Source organism: Petromyzon marinus, unplaced genomic scaffold, assembly GCF_048934315.1.
Source record: "Petromyzon marinus isolate PM22_M1 ecotype Great Lakes invasive population unplaced genomic scaffold, UKy_Petmar_22M1.pri1.0 PM_G_Scaffold_2, whole genome shotgun sequence".
Lineage (NCBI taxonomy): Eukaryota > Metazoa > Chordata > Hyperoartia > Petromyzontiformes > Petromyzontidae > Petromyzon > Petromyzon marinus.
This window is the reverse complement of record NW_027422761.1, coordinates 3,153,095-3,169,813: the sequence shown is the minus strand read 5'-3', so window position 1 is coordinate 3,169,813 and position 16,719 is coordinate 3,153,095. Positions and strand designations below refer to the sequence as shown.

General features: G+C 54.4%; 2 protein-coding genes across 2 annotated transcripts in view; both read right to left on the bottom strand.

Annotated features, from left to right (window-relative positions):
* LOC142912329 (TPR and ankyrin repeat-containing protein 1-like) overlaps window positions 1–2,716 on the bottom strand; it is a 14,893-nt gene extending 12,177 nt beyond the window's left edge. Inside the window, exons 1-3 of the mRNA XM_076060494.1 lie at window positions 2,458–2,716; window positions 1,589–1,692; window positions 388–517 (exon numbers count right to left, since the gene is read on the bottom strand). Coding sequence (XP_075916609.1) covers window positions 388–459 — 72 coding nt within the window. The 5' untranslated portion in view covers window positions 460–517; window positions 1,589–1,692; window positions 2,458–2,716. The remainder of the gene's footprint in view (window positions 1–387; window positions 518–1,588; window positions 1,693–2,457) is intronic.
* Window positions 1,528–16,719, bottom strand: part of LOC142912355 (TPR and ankyrin repeat-containing protein 1-like) — a 27,088-nt gene continuing 11,896 nt past the window's right edge. The window contains exons 7-15 of the mRNA XM_076060524.1: window positions 14,595–14,730; window positions 11,299–13,931; window positions 9,060–9,300; window positions 8,178–8,377; window positions 6,819–6,956; window positions 6,395–6,556; window positions 3,452–3,728; window positions 2,458–2,546; window positions 1,528–1,692 (exon numbers count right to left, since the gene is read on the bottom strand). Of these exons, the coding sequence (XP_075916639.1) occupies window positions 1,528–1,692; window positions 2,458–2,546; window positions 3,452–3,728; window positions 6,395–6,556; window positions 6,819–6,956; window positions 8,178–8,377; window positions 9,060–9,300; window positions 11,299–13,931; window positions 14,595–14,730 (4,041 nt within the window). The remainder of the gene's footprint in view (window positions 1,693–2,457; window positions 2,547–3,451; window positions 3,729–6,394; window positions 6,557–6,818; window positions 6,957–8,177; window positions 8,378–9,059; window positions 9,301–11,298; window positions 13,932–14,594; window positions 14,731–16,719) is intronic.

Here is a 16,719-nt window from a genome sequence, read left to right as displayed (position 1 = left end):
TTCATGACTGCAGGGATTCATATTCTTGGTTCTTTCGGTAAAGTCACCACGTAGAAGGGAAAAAATAAAATAGTAAAAATATAAAACAATAAAATTCTCACGACGTTTCGACTGCAACACAAGCAATCATCATCAGGTGTGAAAACCACAGCAATAATTTTTTTCCAAATTTTCTTGCTGTGGTTTTCACACCTGATGACGATTGCTTGCATTGCAGTCGAAACGTCGTGAGAATTTTATTGTTTTATATTTTTATCATTTATTGTTTCCCTTCTACGTGGTGACTTTACCAAAAGAACCAAGAATATGATGAATAACGTTTACAGGCGTGGGATGAAAGATGGTAAGGGGGGGGGGGTGGTGGTGGTGATGATGCCGGAGGCTCACCTTGCCGAGACGCTCGCACAGCCTGCCGCAGAGGGGGTAGCTCTTTGCGTTCTGCAGGCACTTGAGCGCCATGTGGGGCAGGCCACACTCGAGGTACGTTTTGGCCAGGGCAAGGTAGTCCTGGGCCTTGCTGCTCGCAACACGCGGGCAGCAGCAACAGCAGCAGAGGGGGAGCGTCGTTGCATACCGAGAAGCGGCGACGTTCTGTGGTGCTCAAGCCTGGCTCGGTATCCTTTAAAGCAGACGTGGGAAAAGTACGGCCCCCGGGCCCTATACGGCCCGTTGGGCTTTTTAATCCGGCCCGCCGAACTTGTCCAAATATTATTATTAAATTAAATTTTACCTTTCTCCTGTAATGCCCCCAGTTTCCCCATTAGATGGCGCACTTTGACCGGGAGTGTGGTGTATAGGCCCTATGTTCGTGCAATTTGTTAAACTGCCTTGCAAATAAATGCTTTGCTACCTGTTAAAGGCCAAATCATTTCACGTAATGATTTTTAACACGTAATTTTTATTCAGTTCACACAGACACTCCATCCATCTGTTCCTGGCCCGGCCCCTCTGTCAAATTTTAGAAACCATCGTGGCCCGCGAGTCAAAAAATTTGCCCACGCCCTGCTTTAAAGTCATGGGCAGTGACAAAGGCTCGCGAGTTAGAGTTACAGTGTTAATGTGCGTCCCATTGTTTAAACAAAACTAAATATCATCGCCGGCTGTGTTCTATCAACCATTAAATGAAGGCCTCCCCGAGCCGCCGCCATTCCTCATTGTCTAACAATTCAGCAATTAAATCAGCTTCTAGCACAAAAAGCCGGTAATCGTGGCTCCGTCTCCCACGGCGGTCGCCCTTCACCGGCGTTGCGTTCTACCCGGGACAATTTACTCTTTTCCGGTCAACTTGACGTCTCTGATTTCTGTCTCTTCTCTGATCCATGCGTTTTACCTTTTAGTCTCTCAGTGTAATTCCTCCCCCCCCACCCCCCACCCCCCACCCCCATGCACCTCTGCACACTTCTTTGCGCCTTTCGTAACAAAAAACATTTGGAGGATTGGGAAGCGTGGAACCGACTCGCGGGTGGCACGGAACCGGCTTCCCCGGGCGCTCTTCCCCCCCAGGCGCCGCCGACGCCGGCTTCCTCGCTACCGAGCGCCGACCCCCCGCCTGGCCCTCCGCGAGGGAGCGGCGCAGGTGCGGCCGTACCCGGGGCTCCATCCGCTGCTCTGCGTGCGCAGCGCCGCGTCGTGAGCCAGCGCCAGCTTCTCCTTCGCCGCAACCCCACCCTTGCGGTAGCACTTGGCTGCCACCTGGACACAAAGACAAAAATCTGTCGGGGCGAGCGCTGGTTGCGAGCGCGCTACGAAGCTCCGGCACGGCGCACGAGAGGCCGGTTGCCATCGCGCCGCCGTTTCCTTATCCTGGAGGAAACTTCCTTGCGTGGAAGCAAGCGCTTCTGTTTGTTTGCCTGCGTCATCACACGTGCGCGTGTGTGTGTGTGTGTGTGCGTGCGATTCCTCGCGTCTTATTTTGCGTTGCAAAATATGAACGCCTCCGGTATAATGCCAGCAAGGGTAAAACCTTTTTTTTTATCATCTCAAAACTGGCAAAAGGGTCGCCGTGGAAATGTTTTAGCTCTGCTATGTTCTGAGTGGGCCACCTCTGCCAAAGGCCTTGGGTTACAAGATGTTAAATACCTCGCCTGGGATACAGGAGGTTGTGGGTTCAATCGCGACCCTGATGCCTGGAGTTTGCATGTCTCCCTCCCTCTATCTCTCTCTCTCTATTCGTGGACGCATGGAGTTTTCTCCGGGCACTCCGATTTTTCCCTCCACGTTGATCAATGTGCGTTAACAGGATTTGGCTGCTAGATTAGCCAGCGCATTGAGCTTTGATTTGTGGCCAGGTTGCTTCCGAAAAAGAGCTCTACAACTCAGTGGGCCTTGCCTGGTCAAATAAAAAAGCTCAGTTTAGTGAAATTGGTAACCGTGAATTCAATAACAAGCACTGGCAAACGACGGCTGGACTGCTACGCTGAGGCCCAGGTGTCCAGACTGAGCTGTCTCGGCACTCACCTTCCAGCGACGATGCTTGAAAAAGAAATCTCCCTGAGCGTTCCACTCCTCCGGCGTGGAAGAGCGCACAAAGACACCATCATCCAGGCCTGCAGGGCATAAGACAAAGGTCTCCCGTATAGCCTTAACAGACTGTTGGGGAAAGTGCTGTTAAGCGAGCTAAATCTTACAATGAGAGGAGAGAGGCAGGAGAGAGCGTGGAGGGTGGTGGGGTGAGATGAGAGGGGAGAGGCGGGAGAGGACATGGAGGTGAGTATGGTGAGATGAGAGGGGAGAGGCGGGAGAGGACATGGAGGTGAGTATAGTGAGATGAGAGGGAGGAGAATGCATGGAGGTGAGTATGGTGAGATGAGAGGGGAGAGGCAGGAGAGGACATGGAGGTGAGTATGGTGAGATGAGAGGGAGAGGCAGGAGAGGACATGGAGGTGAGTATGGTGAGATGAGAGGGAGAGGCAGGAGAGGACATGGAGGTGAGTATGGTGAGATGAGAGGGGAGAGGCAGGAGAGGACATGGAGGTGAGTATGGTGAGATGAGAGGGGAGAGGCGGGAGAGGACATGGAGGTGAGTATGGTAAGATGAGAGGCAGGAGAGGACATGGAGGTGAGTATGGTGAGATGAGAGGGGAGAGGCAGGAGAGGACATGGAGGTGAGTATGGTGAGATGAGAGGGGAGAGGCAGGAGAGGACATGGAGATGATTATGGTGAGATGAGAGGGAGAGGCAGGAGAGGACATGGAGGTGAGTATGGTGAGATGAGAGGGGAGAGGCAGGAGAGGACATGGAGATGATTATGGTGAGATGAGAGGGGAGAGGCAGGAGAGGACATGGAGGTGAGTATGGTGAGATGAGAGGGGAGAGGCAGGAGAGTGCCTGCAGGTGAGTGAGATGAGAGGGGAGAGGCAGGAGAGGACATGGAGATGAGTATGGTGAGATGAGAGGGGAGAGGCAGGAGAATGGAGAGTGCCGTGGAGTGAGACGAGTGCTAGTCAGTGGCTGAATGGAGGCTCTTGGGACAAGCAGGATCGTGCGAGCGCAAGTTGGACGGCCGATCGGCTCGGGAGCCGGCGGAGCGTTATCGCCGAAGCGGCGACGCGACTCCGCCACCCACCCTCCTCTTCGCCCGGGGTGGCACGGACGAGCGTGACGAGGTTCCTCCCGACGAGGTAGCGGAACATGGGCGTGCGCTTCTCCTCGTGGTCATCGAACACCCACAGGTTGACCCGGGCGCGCGTCACCGCCGTGTACAGGCGCTTGAGCTCGCCGACAAGCACCTGGGGGAATGGATACGGCGCGGTGAGCCGGCGCGCCGGCGTCGCCGCGTGGCCTCGGTAAAACCCCCTTGGCAAGTGGAAACCCTGCCGCTCGGTGTAGCCGCCGCCCTCCGCAGCGTGTGTGTGCGTGTCTGTGTATGTGTGTCTGTGTGTGTGTGTCTGTGTGTGTGTCTGTGCGTGTGTCTGTGTGTGTCTGTGTGTCTGTGTGTGTGTGTCTGTGTGTCCGTGTGTGTGTCTGTGTGTGTGTGTGTGTCTGTGTGTCTGTGTGTGTGTGTCTGTGTGTGTCTGTATGTGTGTGTCTGTGTGTCTGTGTGTGTGTCTGTGTGTCTGTGTGTGTGTGTGTGTCTGTGTGTGTCTGTGTGTGTGTGTCTGTGTGTCTGTGTGTGTGTGTCTGTGCGTGTCTGTGTGTGTCTGTGTGTGTCTGTGTGTGTGTCTGTGTGTGTCTGTGTGTGTGTGTGTCTGTGTGTCTGTGTGTGTCTGTATGTGTGTGTCTGTGTGTCTGTGTGTGTGTGTCTGTGTGTCTGTGTGTGTGTGTGCGAGAGACGCGCCGAGCGTGCGGAGGCGCCCGGCGCGTAGCGTCGAACGTCTTTCACGCCGTACGTAGCCAACCGACCTTCGTAGGAGGCGCGTGGGATGAAGAACAACGAAACTAAACAACGCGAGAAGCGGTCCTGAAGAAGGAGAGGCGTTTCAGAGAGCTGTGGAAGCGCACCCTGAAGGCGCGCGATGCGGCGGCCGTCTTTGTTCAACGGGCCAGCCAAAGGCCGCTGCAAGGGTGGGGCGGAGTTTGCGGCGATGGTTTGCGCTCGGTGACGAGATCAGCGATGGTTTTGACACAAACCGTTCCAGCTTGCCAATTTTCACGAGGGTACAAAAAAATGAAACCCCGCGCCAATTTTCACCCCGGGGGATTCTTCAAATGCCTTTTCATCGAACAATGTCGATGACGGCAACGGTTTGCGTTTGACAGAGTGCCACCTCCCTCCTGTACGCTGGGTCGTCCCAGAGTGCTGTACACCTTACATCTATCTATATTCTTGGTTCTTTCAGTAAAGTCACCACCACGTAGAAGGGAAACAATAAAATTATAAAAAAATAATTAAAATAAAATTCTCATGACGTTTCGACTGCAGCACAAACAATCATCATCAGGTGTGAAAACCACAGCGAGAAAATTTGAAAAAAAGTGGTGCTAACGTTAAAAATAACCCCCACTTGTTTCAAATTTTCTTGCTGTGGTTTTCACACCTGATGGTGATTGCTTGTGTTGCAGTCGAAACGTCGTGAGAAATTTATTGTTTTATTTTTTTTATTGTTTCCCTTCTACGTGGTGACTTTACCGAAAGAACCAAGAATATGAATCCCTGCAGTCACGAAAGCTTTAAATAAAAAATCTTACATCTAATCTCAGATGAGGTCAAGCGCCAATTCACAAGGTGACTCGGCACTTGACCCGCCAACAGGCATGAGTCTGCCAGTCGCGGGCGATGATTACTGCCACGTGTAATCGCCACTGAGTAATCGCCTGGAATATTTGCTCAATATGCTCATCAGTTCTAAGAAGCTAAGCTGGTATTTGGGCCTGGCTAGTGCTTCCACGCGTGACCGCCATGCATAACATGTGCTGGAGGCCGCAGAGCTCCGTGATGAGCAGCAGTGGGAGAGGTGTAGCAACATCAAATTGTTATACTGCGCTTCCATGCTCACACGTCTAAGCTCCCCGACTTCGTCAACTGACGTTGACCGGCGTGGTGAAGTATGGTCAAATCACCCCCCCCCCACCACAGCCCGCCTGGCCAATGGGGAGGCCCTCATCCAGCAGCGGAGTGACGAGACGGCCGAATGTGCGCACGGGGTTCAAGCGCTGCTCCGAAGTCGACTCGGGTTTGTGAACGTCAGGTGGAGAGGCCCTGTGGGGGGGCGAACGCTCGGCACGGTCAGCGGTGTCGGTGGAGCCGGCTTTGTGTGCGGCGGCAACGACGTCAATAACCGGACGACGCGTCCCGTTCAACCAGATCTGTTGCCGCCGTGTGAAAAATAAAGTCGCTTTTAAAAACTTCCTGTCTACCGCAAGGCACTCTGGGAATGCGCGATCTGAGAAGCGTTGCGTGATGGGGAATGTGAGAAGTGCTTTCACGTGGAGGACAGGGATGTGCGGGTGCCACAGTGGCGCGATGTTAACTATCTCGCGTGGTACAGAGAAGGTCACTGGTTCCATCCCCAAGCCTGGCACCTGTGTATTTGGAGTTTGCCTGTTTCTCCCCCGTGGGCACGTGGATTTCTCTCCGTTTCCACATTTAGAAACATGCATTTGGAGTATTTGGCTGAGGAAAAATGAAATCCACATCATAAGCTAATTCACTGAGCTATGATTTGTGGCCAGGCCGCTTCTGAAAAAGAGCTGTGTAGCTCAGTGGGCCTTGCCTGGCATGATTTGCCACAAGTACTGTGTGTGGTGGTTAATGCAGACTTGATGCCTTGCAAAATGTTTCTATTTTTAAACCTCCTGTTTAATTTCCCAGAAAGGGTTAAAACCTTTTCTTATTTTTAATTATGTAAAAAAAACATCTTTAAAATATCAACGAAGGAGAGGTATCGTCCGCTTGCTTTGTGTTGTGCAGCGATAGCTGGCCAGACAAGCGAGCGACCGTTAGCGAGGAGCCGACCTTGTGGGCAATGGGGTCAAAGTTGAGAGGGCGGGAGCCGGGCAGCAGCACCTCCTCCTCCAGCAACGTCTCCTCCAGCGGCCGCGGCGAGGGCACGGCGCCGGCGTCGTCGCTGCGGGCAGGCGCCTCGTACGAGTTCACCACCCGCCACTCCTTGGTTGCCTGCGCACGGCCCCCCCCGCGGGCGTAAAGAACGCGGCCGGAGCGAGGAGGGTCGGCGGGGACGCGCGCACGCCAGACGCACGAGCGAGAGAACGAGACGAGCGGAAAGAGTTGAGCCGGCGTGACCAGAAGGAGGGTGAAGACGTGCCGCCAGGGCATGATGGCCGCACCGAGGAGTCCCCTGACAAGGAGGGAAAGGTGGCAATATCGGGGACACGTGCAACGGGCACCAAGCGGAGGCCGTGGGGGGGGGGAAGCTCGCCTCCGAGTCGGAGAAGAAGTTGTAGAGGAGAACGTCGTCAAACTCCAGCCCCTTGGCCTCGTAGACGGTGAGCACCAGGCCCAGGCTCAGCTCCTCTGGGAGCTGCTCCTTGGCTTTCTCATTACAAACCAGGATCACCTGTCGCGCGCAAGAGGCAAAGGTACCCCCTGTAGCGGCACCACGCAAGACTATTGGGGCGAGTGGCTCTGCTGAGCACGAGGGGGGTGGTGGTGGTGGCCAGCACCACGCCCGGCCGCCTTTGTTTCCCAAGCGCTGAAGTTTACACGCCGCACAAGATGGTCCTTTAAGGCTGAATCGACCAGTAATGGAACCCAGGTTTCCGGCTGATATCCACTACACCATGCGTGTTTACCTGTGTAATGACTCGCGTGTAAGGGGGCATACGTGCACACTCACAAGCAGGCGATAACAATGTGCTACGTGTAGACGAGCCCTAACCTGCACCGAGCACTCCTTACGCTCGAGTACGGGCTCGGCTTGGAACTGCGAGGCTACATCTGAACACTAGCACGGTTGGTTACGTACGGAGGCGAAAGAAGTTCAACGTACGTTACATCCAGAGGTATCTCGGTAACAAATCGTTCGGGCCCATTTCTCAAACGAGGGTGCCATGCGCTTCGTACGCGAGTGGAAAGCTAAGACACGTACAAACCGCTGTTGCTAACTGGTAACTGATCCGATAACCGGCTTGAGCAACGATTACCGGTTATGAAAGTCTAGGAAACGGCAACCGATTCCAGTGGAACTTTTAAGTAACGAATGCACCGATTGGCGCACACGCGGACGTACAAACCTCACGGCGGCCTAGATCACCCCTCGGTTACATTTGTCCTAGTTACTGGGTCGAAAAGAGATAGAGGGGCAAGCCCTGCAATTGATTTATTGCTCATGCCACTTCCGGAAGAAGGGCTTCCAATAGAGGGTATCTGGCATTGTCTCCTAAGCTAACGTCTTGGAAGGAGGAGGCGTACCCTCACTTGATCCCACCACGCGTAACCTGCCAGTCGACTGCGGTGCGCCCGTGTGTATTGCAGAGTGGATAGTGGGGGAGGGGAGGGATTTGAAAAACCTGCTCCATTGTTGCAGCTGCTGTGCCCCGGAATCAACGACCGCTGGATTGCAAGTCCAGCGTGCTGCCTATGACACCCACCGCGGCAGGCAGCTCCCTTCGTTCCCGAGTTTAAAAGGTTACGTTTACTGCTGCAGATATCTACACGTGCCGAAAACCGGTTCAGACCGCTTTATACCGGTTTCATACCGGTTTCCACCAGGTTGTACACGGATTACAGATGACAAAAAAAAACAAAGCCGACCTCCGCCGCCCAATGGCAAACAAACCTGGTGCGCCCCGAACTCTATGGGCTGGGCGCGGCGCTGGTGGCCTCGCAGCAGGATGGCCAGGTCCTCGGAGCTGCACGAGTCGAGCAGGACGGGCAGCGGCCCCGCGAACAGCCCCTGGTCCCGTGGCAGCCAGTCCAGCGACTCGGGGAAGAAGTGCTGGAGCAGGTCCACGACGCTGGAGGCGAACGCCAGGATGCCTGGCGCGAAGGGACGCAGGGGGCACGTGGGAGAGGAAGGACCGGCGGTGGTTACGTGGGGGGGGGGGGATCGTGCGGAGGCCGCGTGTTAACGGACCAAGTGTTTAAACTCGTGGTCCCGACCTGAGAAGAAGGCGCGACTTGACTTTGCGCCGAGGTTGTCGCGTTTTTAATAGCATTACGAGAACCGGCGATACTCAGCAGCAGTAACTAATTGGCACGTTTTGATTACGTGACAAACCTTACCAATTTGCTGTGTTGGGTGGTGGTGGGTTTAATGACGCATTTTCACATTTACGCAATCTAATAATGGTTGCGAAAAGCCTCCATGTTAAACTATCTGCTGCAGGCTTCACCGTTCAATGAGCCCGACTAGTTTTGCTCCCGGCTGCATTCACGGAAGGGCGGCGGTGTACGGCAAAAAAGGGCCCTTCCCCAATAACCACAGCGGATTCATTAGATGCCGGTTCAGAGCCCGAGTCCAACCAGCTCGCTCTGCCACACGGAGCCAAGGAGAGTCACCGAACACGGGCGGACGCCCCCCCCAAGGGCGCGTACCTCGCGCCGGGGACATCCGCAGACCCGGACCTCGGTGGCAGCGACGGCGGCTCGGCGTGCCACCCGCCTGCCCCCCCCCCCCCCCCGCCCAGGCGCAGGCCTGTACGTGTTCGCGGGCGCTCACCCGAGTGCGAGCGGTAGTTCTGGCAGAGCTCGTACAGACGCTTGGGCTTGCGCACGTCGATGCGCGAGCGACGCGCCGCGCCGCCGCCGCCGCCGCTTGGCGGGAGGCTGGCGAAGTGGAAGAGCGAACGCAGCTCGCTGAAACGGAACGCCACGCCGCGCACGATGCTCTGGGCCGTGTCCCCCGTGAGGAACATGGCGTTGGGGTCGGCGCAGCAGCGCATGAGCAACGCCAGCTCGGCCTGCGCACGGGACACGGTGGAGTGGTGGTGGGTGGAGGGGGCGAAGGGGGGGCGGCGGTCGCAGGTGACGGCGCTCGGTCAGTCGGCACCTACTTTGCCGTCGTCTCTCCACCGTCAACGTCCTCCCGCTGCTGGGCAAACGCCTCCCGGCGGTGTCGGCGGCTCTTCGCCGTCGCTTCTCCGAATCGCCGTCGTCTGTCTACACCGCTTTCTCCTTCCTTGGAACCTCTACTCCGCCGTTAGTCTCGCCCGTCAGTCCCCCGACGTCCTAGCCGGATGTCCCGGCCCAGGGTCTATCTCAGCGTTTTTATTTTGTGGGAGACGTTTGTTCCGCTCTTTTTGATTCCCAAGTGTTGCTTCACACTTTGGCCCGTCGCTCCTGGTTATTTTCACCAATGGCGTGCTGTACACCTCCCTAACCTTGCTATTTAGTTATGGACCCGGTTAATGCTCTGTGGGTCACCGTGGTGAAATACAAGAATCCACACGTGCGCAATGCAGTTTAACACGTCACGTAGGCTTTCGCGACCAATATCATCCGTAATAGAGGTTTTTGGGTTAAATCGCGTAAATATATAAATGTGTCGTCAAAACAGCCAACTAGTAAGGATTGTCACGTAAACAGAACGTGGCCAATTCATCACTAGTACAGCACTAGTGTGTAGTGTCATGTATAGTAGTGTAGTGTATAATGTAGTGTATACTGTAGTGTATAGTAGTGTATAGTGTAGTGTATAGTGTAGTGTATAGTAGTGTAGTGTATAGTGTTGTGTACTAGTACAGCACACCGGTTGTGCGTTGGAGAGCCAAGCCACAACATTTACAGTCTGAGTACCGTGACGTTTCGCCAGTAATTACAATTAGCTTCATCAGGCAACAGCCAGATTTGTGGAAAAGTCTTACTGTTTCGTTCCTTATATAGAGGCATAGATGTGTTGACCACGCAGCTGGGCTCTTGCACAATTGACGGGGGGGGGGGGGGGGGGGATTACTGAGGCAACGTACATTATGCATGTGCATTATGCGAGGCCTTTGAACTTGTCCTTCCTCTTTATTATTCATTGTTTATTAAAATAGCCCTACCAATGGCAATCCCTATTGAAGTACGCTGCTCTTTGTAGGCACGCATTTAAATAACGTGTTATTTGATGATTCGCTAACCACGCAGCACTAAGGCGGTAGCGAATCATCAAGCTCGTCCCTTGGTGTGGACCAATTAGTTTCAAGGACAATGCCACATATATTATCATAGTGTGTGTTTTTTGTTTGCATTTTGACTGCAGGTATTGTGGTTAATGCAGTAACATTAATCCTTGTAAAAAAGGTTTCAGTTTTGTTGCCAGAAAAAAAAGGGGAAAACCCTATTATTTTATTTTGGTACTGGCAAAGGAGGTCTAATGATGTAAATTCTGATCTCGTCCGAAATTCTTATCTAGGTACCAATTTTCATAATTTTTCAGATGCATCCAAAAATCAGGAACACATCTCCAAATGTGCCCTGAGATCTGGAGATCTGTAAAAAAAAGAGCTTTATAGTTCATATTCTTGGTTCTTTCGGTAAAGTCCTTTCATTTCGGGTCTTAATTGATTGTTCACGCTTACGGTGGCTTTCAGACCGCATCCATTATTTTCGTCTCCCCCCTCCTCTTTTCCAAACATAGATGGACTCGTCCATCTGAACAAACTTGTCAAATCGCTCTGCGTGGTGCTGACGTTAAGAAAAAAACGCCACTTTTTTCAAATTTTCTTGCTGTGGTTTTCACACCTGATGATGATTGCTTGTGTTGCAGTCGAAACGTCGTGATGGTTTATTTTTATTATTTTATCGTTTCCCTTCAACGTGGTGACTTTATCGAAAGAACCAAGAATATGAATCCCTGCAGTCACGAAAGCTTTAAATCAAAATTTAGCTTCATAGCTCATCGGATTCCTCCAATGCAAATAAACGTTCCGATTCCGACCGACTTAACGCATGCACCGGCACGGTTGATTTTGCACCTGCGTGAAGTCCTGGATCTCGTCCCCGTAGAGCTCATGTATTGACCAAGGCGTGACCTCGAGCCGGCAGAGGCGAGAGTAGATGTGGAACACCAGGTCCTCCTCGTCAAAGAAGCACCTCTGGGACTTGACGTGCTGGTAGGCGCGGAACAGCCGATGCACCTCGCCACGGTCCCCGGTGAAGTTTGGCGCCCGCTTCCGGCCCAGCTCCTCGTAGTGCTCCAAACCGAGGACCCCGTTGGGGCTCTGGAGGGCCTCCACGGAGCCCTTTACGAAAGACTTGATCTCCATCCACACTGTGGCAGGGTTATACGGGCTCTTCCCCTTCACCATGGCGGGCCAGATGTCGCTCGTGAACACTTCGTACGTCACGAACTTCCTGGGGTCCTCTTTTTTGGATTCGTGAAGTTTGCCGATGTCCGCCCGGTGGTCTTCCTCGTCGTCAGGATCCTCTTCCATCGCGTCTTCTGTGTCGCCGAGGCCCAAAATGTCGTCGTCCATGGACCACCCGCGGACGGCTTCCTTTAAGCTCCCGTCTCCGTTCCTGGCAAAGAATGGGTTCGCGAGCGACGCGTCGAGCAGCAGGAGGAGTTGTCGCGAGTTCAAGAAGAGCGGAAAGTTCTCGTCTTTGACGTCCTGGAGCCTGTACACGCCGCTGATGTCAACGGGCGAGTAGTGCCGGGTGCCGGCGGTAGATTTGGACAGTTCCACAAAGTTCCTTTGCGCCTCTCGAGACAGCACGTGGTTCTTGGTGACAAACAGCTGATGAAGATGTTCACAAATTGGAGCGGCGCCTCCCTCGGGCTGGTGACTTGCGAGCCGTGCGGCACCGAGCTCGGCCGCAGGTTCCAAGAAATCATTTCCTCGGTCGACGTCGAAAAGCTCTGAAGCATGGAGGCAAGCTTCTCGTTCCGGCTCGCGCGTTCCCTTTCGGCCGGTATCACCCACACAGCCGTTCTTCACGGGGCAGTCAAACGCAACGTCCTCCCCGACTCCCGCGTCGTCCGGCAACGGAGGCGGCGGAAGCGCGGCCTTCGGGATCCACGGCTCTCCCCGGAGCGCGGTCGTCTGCCAATACCTGTCGAACGTGTTCCACAGCCGGTACATCAGGCACGTGGTCTTGCCGGTGCCCGAGCGGCCAACGAGGATGATGGCTTCCGAGGGCATGGGGTTCAGGTTGATGACCGCGTGCTCCAGCTCTCCCACGCGGAACGGGTATTCGATCGTCTGCTCGGGGCAGCGCAGGACGTTGAGCGCCACGGTCGTGCCGAAGGTGTGGAACTTCTCGATGTTGTACTCGTTCTCCGTCGTGCTCGCCGGAGGAAAGTAATCCCGGGCTTCCGCCGACACGGGCCGGGCACCGGCGGAGCCGCCCGCCTTGACGAAGAGCAGCGGGTACCTCCGCCGCACGTTCTGCTGCGAGGGGAACGATGCTCGCTCGATGCCCTTCAGCTTGCGGCGGAGCGAGCAGGACGTCCCACGGTCGCAGGAGGAAATGATCCTCTTTATTCTGTGGTCGAGTTGCTTGTGATCAAGGACAATGTCCCAAATGCGGATGATCTCGCTGTAGACTTCTCCAGTCGTCTCTCCTCCCGAAGCAGACTCTTCGGAGCCGGTGATTTTCTCGGGCTTGGCACTGCAACGTGGCGAAAAGTCGATCGCCAATTCCCAAAGCAGCCTGGCGGCCCTGTCTACCCTGGCCTCAAACAGCCTGATCTCGCTGGACTCGGCGACGCCTTTCACTTTCTTGATGCGGTGAAGGTGCCAGTCACCGTTGCCCAGCGAGTAAATCACCCTCACGATATTCCTCCTCGCGGCGCGCGGGAGGCTCTTGTCGTTGAGGGTTCTGAGGGCGTCGCGAGTGCACTCGATTTCCCAGGTCAGCGATTCAAAGTCAGGGCCCGCCGTGCCGTCGTCACCGTCGTCGTCGCCGTCCCCGACACCGTCCTCGTCGCGGGCGTCTTCGCCGTCGGACAAACCGTCCGCTTCGTCGGGCGCGTCCGGAGGGCCGCCGCCGCCGCCGCCGCCGGCTTGGCGTTCGGCGACGCTCGGGGGCGGCTCGGCGGCCGTCGGCGCGGGAGACGCCGGCTCCGCGGATCTCGCCGCCCGCGTCTCCGCGGGGTCGTACTCCTCGATGAGCCCTTCGATTTCTCGGGCCAAGGCGTCTCGGGCCAAACTGACCGCATCCTCCTTCGCGGCGTCCACTTTTTCCACGTCGCCGTCGTCGCCGTCGTCGTCCTCCCCCGCCTCCTCGACCGTTTCGCCCACGGGATCGGAGGCGAGCGCCTCGGGCCCGGCCGCCCTCCTGCGCTCCGGCGGGCGCCTGCGTCTCCCGCCGTCGCGTCCGCTCCCGCCGCCGCCGCCGCCGCCGCCTTTCTGCTCGCGGGCGAGGCTGTTCCACGTCCGCACGCGGGGGTCTTTCGGCCCGACGCCCCAGAACGCGCGCCTCCCCGCCTTGTTGCGGCACGCGCCGTCGACGCGGCACGCGGCGAGCAGGCGCAGTATCTCGTCGTGGCGCTTCGAGGGCGGCGAAGAGAAGACGAGGTGCAGCAGGGAGTTGCCGCCCGCGTCCCTCGCGTTGACGTTCGGGGCTTTCTCCAAGAGCAGCTTCAGGACGCGCAGCCCCTCTTCGTCTGGCGACAGATAAAAAAACACGGCGCAAAGCGATAAGCAGCTCCAGAGAAACGCGGCTCTCTGCGCCAATCGCCCGGAGGCGCGCCTCCCGACCCTGTCGGTTCTCGCGAGCTAAGCAGGCGCCGAGCCCGCGACGTGGCCCGGGTGGCGAACCGACGTGCCGGCCAGTTTGCCCGTAGACGGCCGCTCACCGCCACGTGGCGGAGTTAGACTGATGGCCTTAATCTTAGTTGTCTTGTGGTTGTTGTTGTTGTTATTTGACTTGCATCCCACTGGGATTTTTGCACACAGCGTTGGTGTACGGTGCTATTTCAGGAATATTTTGATATTTTTGTTCCTGAATTTTCTGTTTGCACAGTCAACACAAAGTCACTTTAAGATGTTTTCTTGTTCATGTTTTTTGTTTGTTGCGGTTGCACCCGATTCAAGAGCCGAATGGCTCACAGGGCTATACCAAATAAATGAACTATGAACTAACTATGAACTATGTACTGTAATAAAGAAGTTGCCTATCCAAAGTGTCTCCAGAACCCACCACACATAACGGCGCAAAATTAATTAAACATACGTGCAATACAATAGCACCCCTGGGTTAACACACACTCTTACGCGTTTCCCACTTGCGCACCTCGAAGAATCACCGCGCACTTCTTGCTACTTACCATCAATGCCCTTGTGAAGGATGAGGATCATCGCGGCGTGCAAGGGGTTGGCGCCGATGGAGGCGGGCTTCGCGCCGTGGCTGAGGAGCCACGTGACCATAACGGCGATCCACTTCTCTTGACCCGGGGCCAGCAGCTGTGGCAAGATGACACTGGTCAAAAAGTACACAGGAGGGCCCTCCACACGCCAGTTCACCACGGGTCTCCTCCCTTGAAACCGTTCTCGCTTAGGTTAAGTCAAAAGTGATTTGCCTACCCCAAATTAGTTGAAGCGGTGCTCATCTGCTGTTTCACGGCCCTAGCCAGCGGTGTAAACTCTGCGTTTCTACGGTGGGAGGGCGAGTCGATCCACACGCCAACTGCCGCTGACATCCTCACAAAGTGGTTGCTCATTTTAAAGTTTTGATTTAAAGCTTTCGTGACTGCAGAGAGAGATTCATATTCTTGGTTCTTTCGGTAAAGTCACCACCACGTAGAAGGGAAACAATAAAATACGTGACTTTACCGAAAGAACCAAAGAAGATGAATCATTGCAGTCACGAAAGCTTTAAATCGAAATAAAATTCTCACGACGTTTCGACTGCAACACAAGAAGCAATCATCATCAGGTGTGAAAACCACAGCAAGAATTTTTTTTTTCAAATTTTCTTGCTGTGGTTTTCACAGCTGATGATGATTGCTTTGTTATCAAACGGTTGAGGGGTGATGATGATGATGGGTGAAGTGAACTCCCAACCAGGATTAGAACTCACAGCCCTCTAACTGGGAGCCGTTTGCTCTGCCACTGAGCCACCCGGCAGGTTGCTTAGATCACAATCATCGCCTAATAAGACACGGATGAGAAACGCAGAGAGCCGCTGGGAAAACACCGGAAAATAAAAGCTGGAAATTACGCAAAAAATCACGGCGAGACATCCGTTGGAATGCACCGAGAGACAGGGAGAGGGAACAACGTCGATTAGAGAATAATCACGCGTTAGAGGCTGCTGTATATTTGACTTTTCCAAAAAAGAATTTAAAAAATGCGATCTTGTCTGTCCCTTGTAGACATTTGTGTGTTATCTTTGAGTTCCAAGAGTTAAAAAAAACAGATGCAGAAAAAAATAAATTAGCACAGTAGTTGGAAATCGAACAGGCTTGGTGGCTTGGAATGATAACAAGTTCACGTGAACCTGGGAAACTCCTTCCTCGAGCACAGGCATCACCAGAGAGGCCATACCCTGCTGTTTGAACTGTGCCCAAGACAGGGAACTGGCCACACTCAGTATCTGAACATTAATTTAGAATACATCCTGGTGATTGGAGTCGAAACGTTGATAATGACAGCCACCGCATATGAATATTCTTGATCATGGTATTAAACTTAACTTTGACGAGGACATACGACTACATGGCAATGCAGCTCAGGGTAAAAAAGGTTTTGACTATTTTGCATGACCTTATGAACAATCACCGACAGGTTGAGTCAGCCTACAGTGCGAATGCACTAGTGGCCACGGAAGGTAATGACAAGGGTATCAGTTATGAGTGTGAAGGGACTGGTGGCTACAGGAGGTAATGACAGGGGTATCAGTTGTGAGTGTGAAGGGACTGGTGGCTACGGGAGGTAATGACAGGGGTATCAGTTGTGAGTGTGAAGGGACTGGTGGCTACAGGAGGTAATGACAGGGGTATCAGTTGTGAGTGTGAAGGGACTGGTGGCTACGGGAGGTAATGACAGGGGTATCAGTTGTGAGTGTGAAGGGACTGGTGGCTACGGGAGGTAATGGCAGGGGTATCAGTTGTGAGTGTGAAGGGACTGGTGGCTACAGGAGGTAAGGACAGTGGTATCAGTTGTGAGTGTGAAGGGACTGGTGGCTACAGGAGATAATGACAGGGGTATCAGTTATGAGTGTGAAGGGACTGGTGGCTACGGGAGGTAATGACAGGGGTATCAGTTGTGAGTGTGAAGGGACTGGTGGCTACGGGAGGTAACGACAGTAGTATCAGTTGTGAGTGTGAAGGGACTGGTGGCTACAGGAGATAATGACAGGGGTATCAGTTATGAGTGTAAAGGGACTGGTGGCTACGGGAGGTAACGACAGGGGTATCAGTTGTGAGTGTGAAGGGACTGGTGGCTACGGGA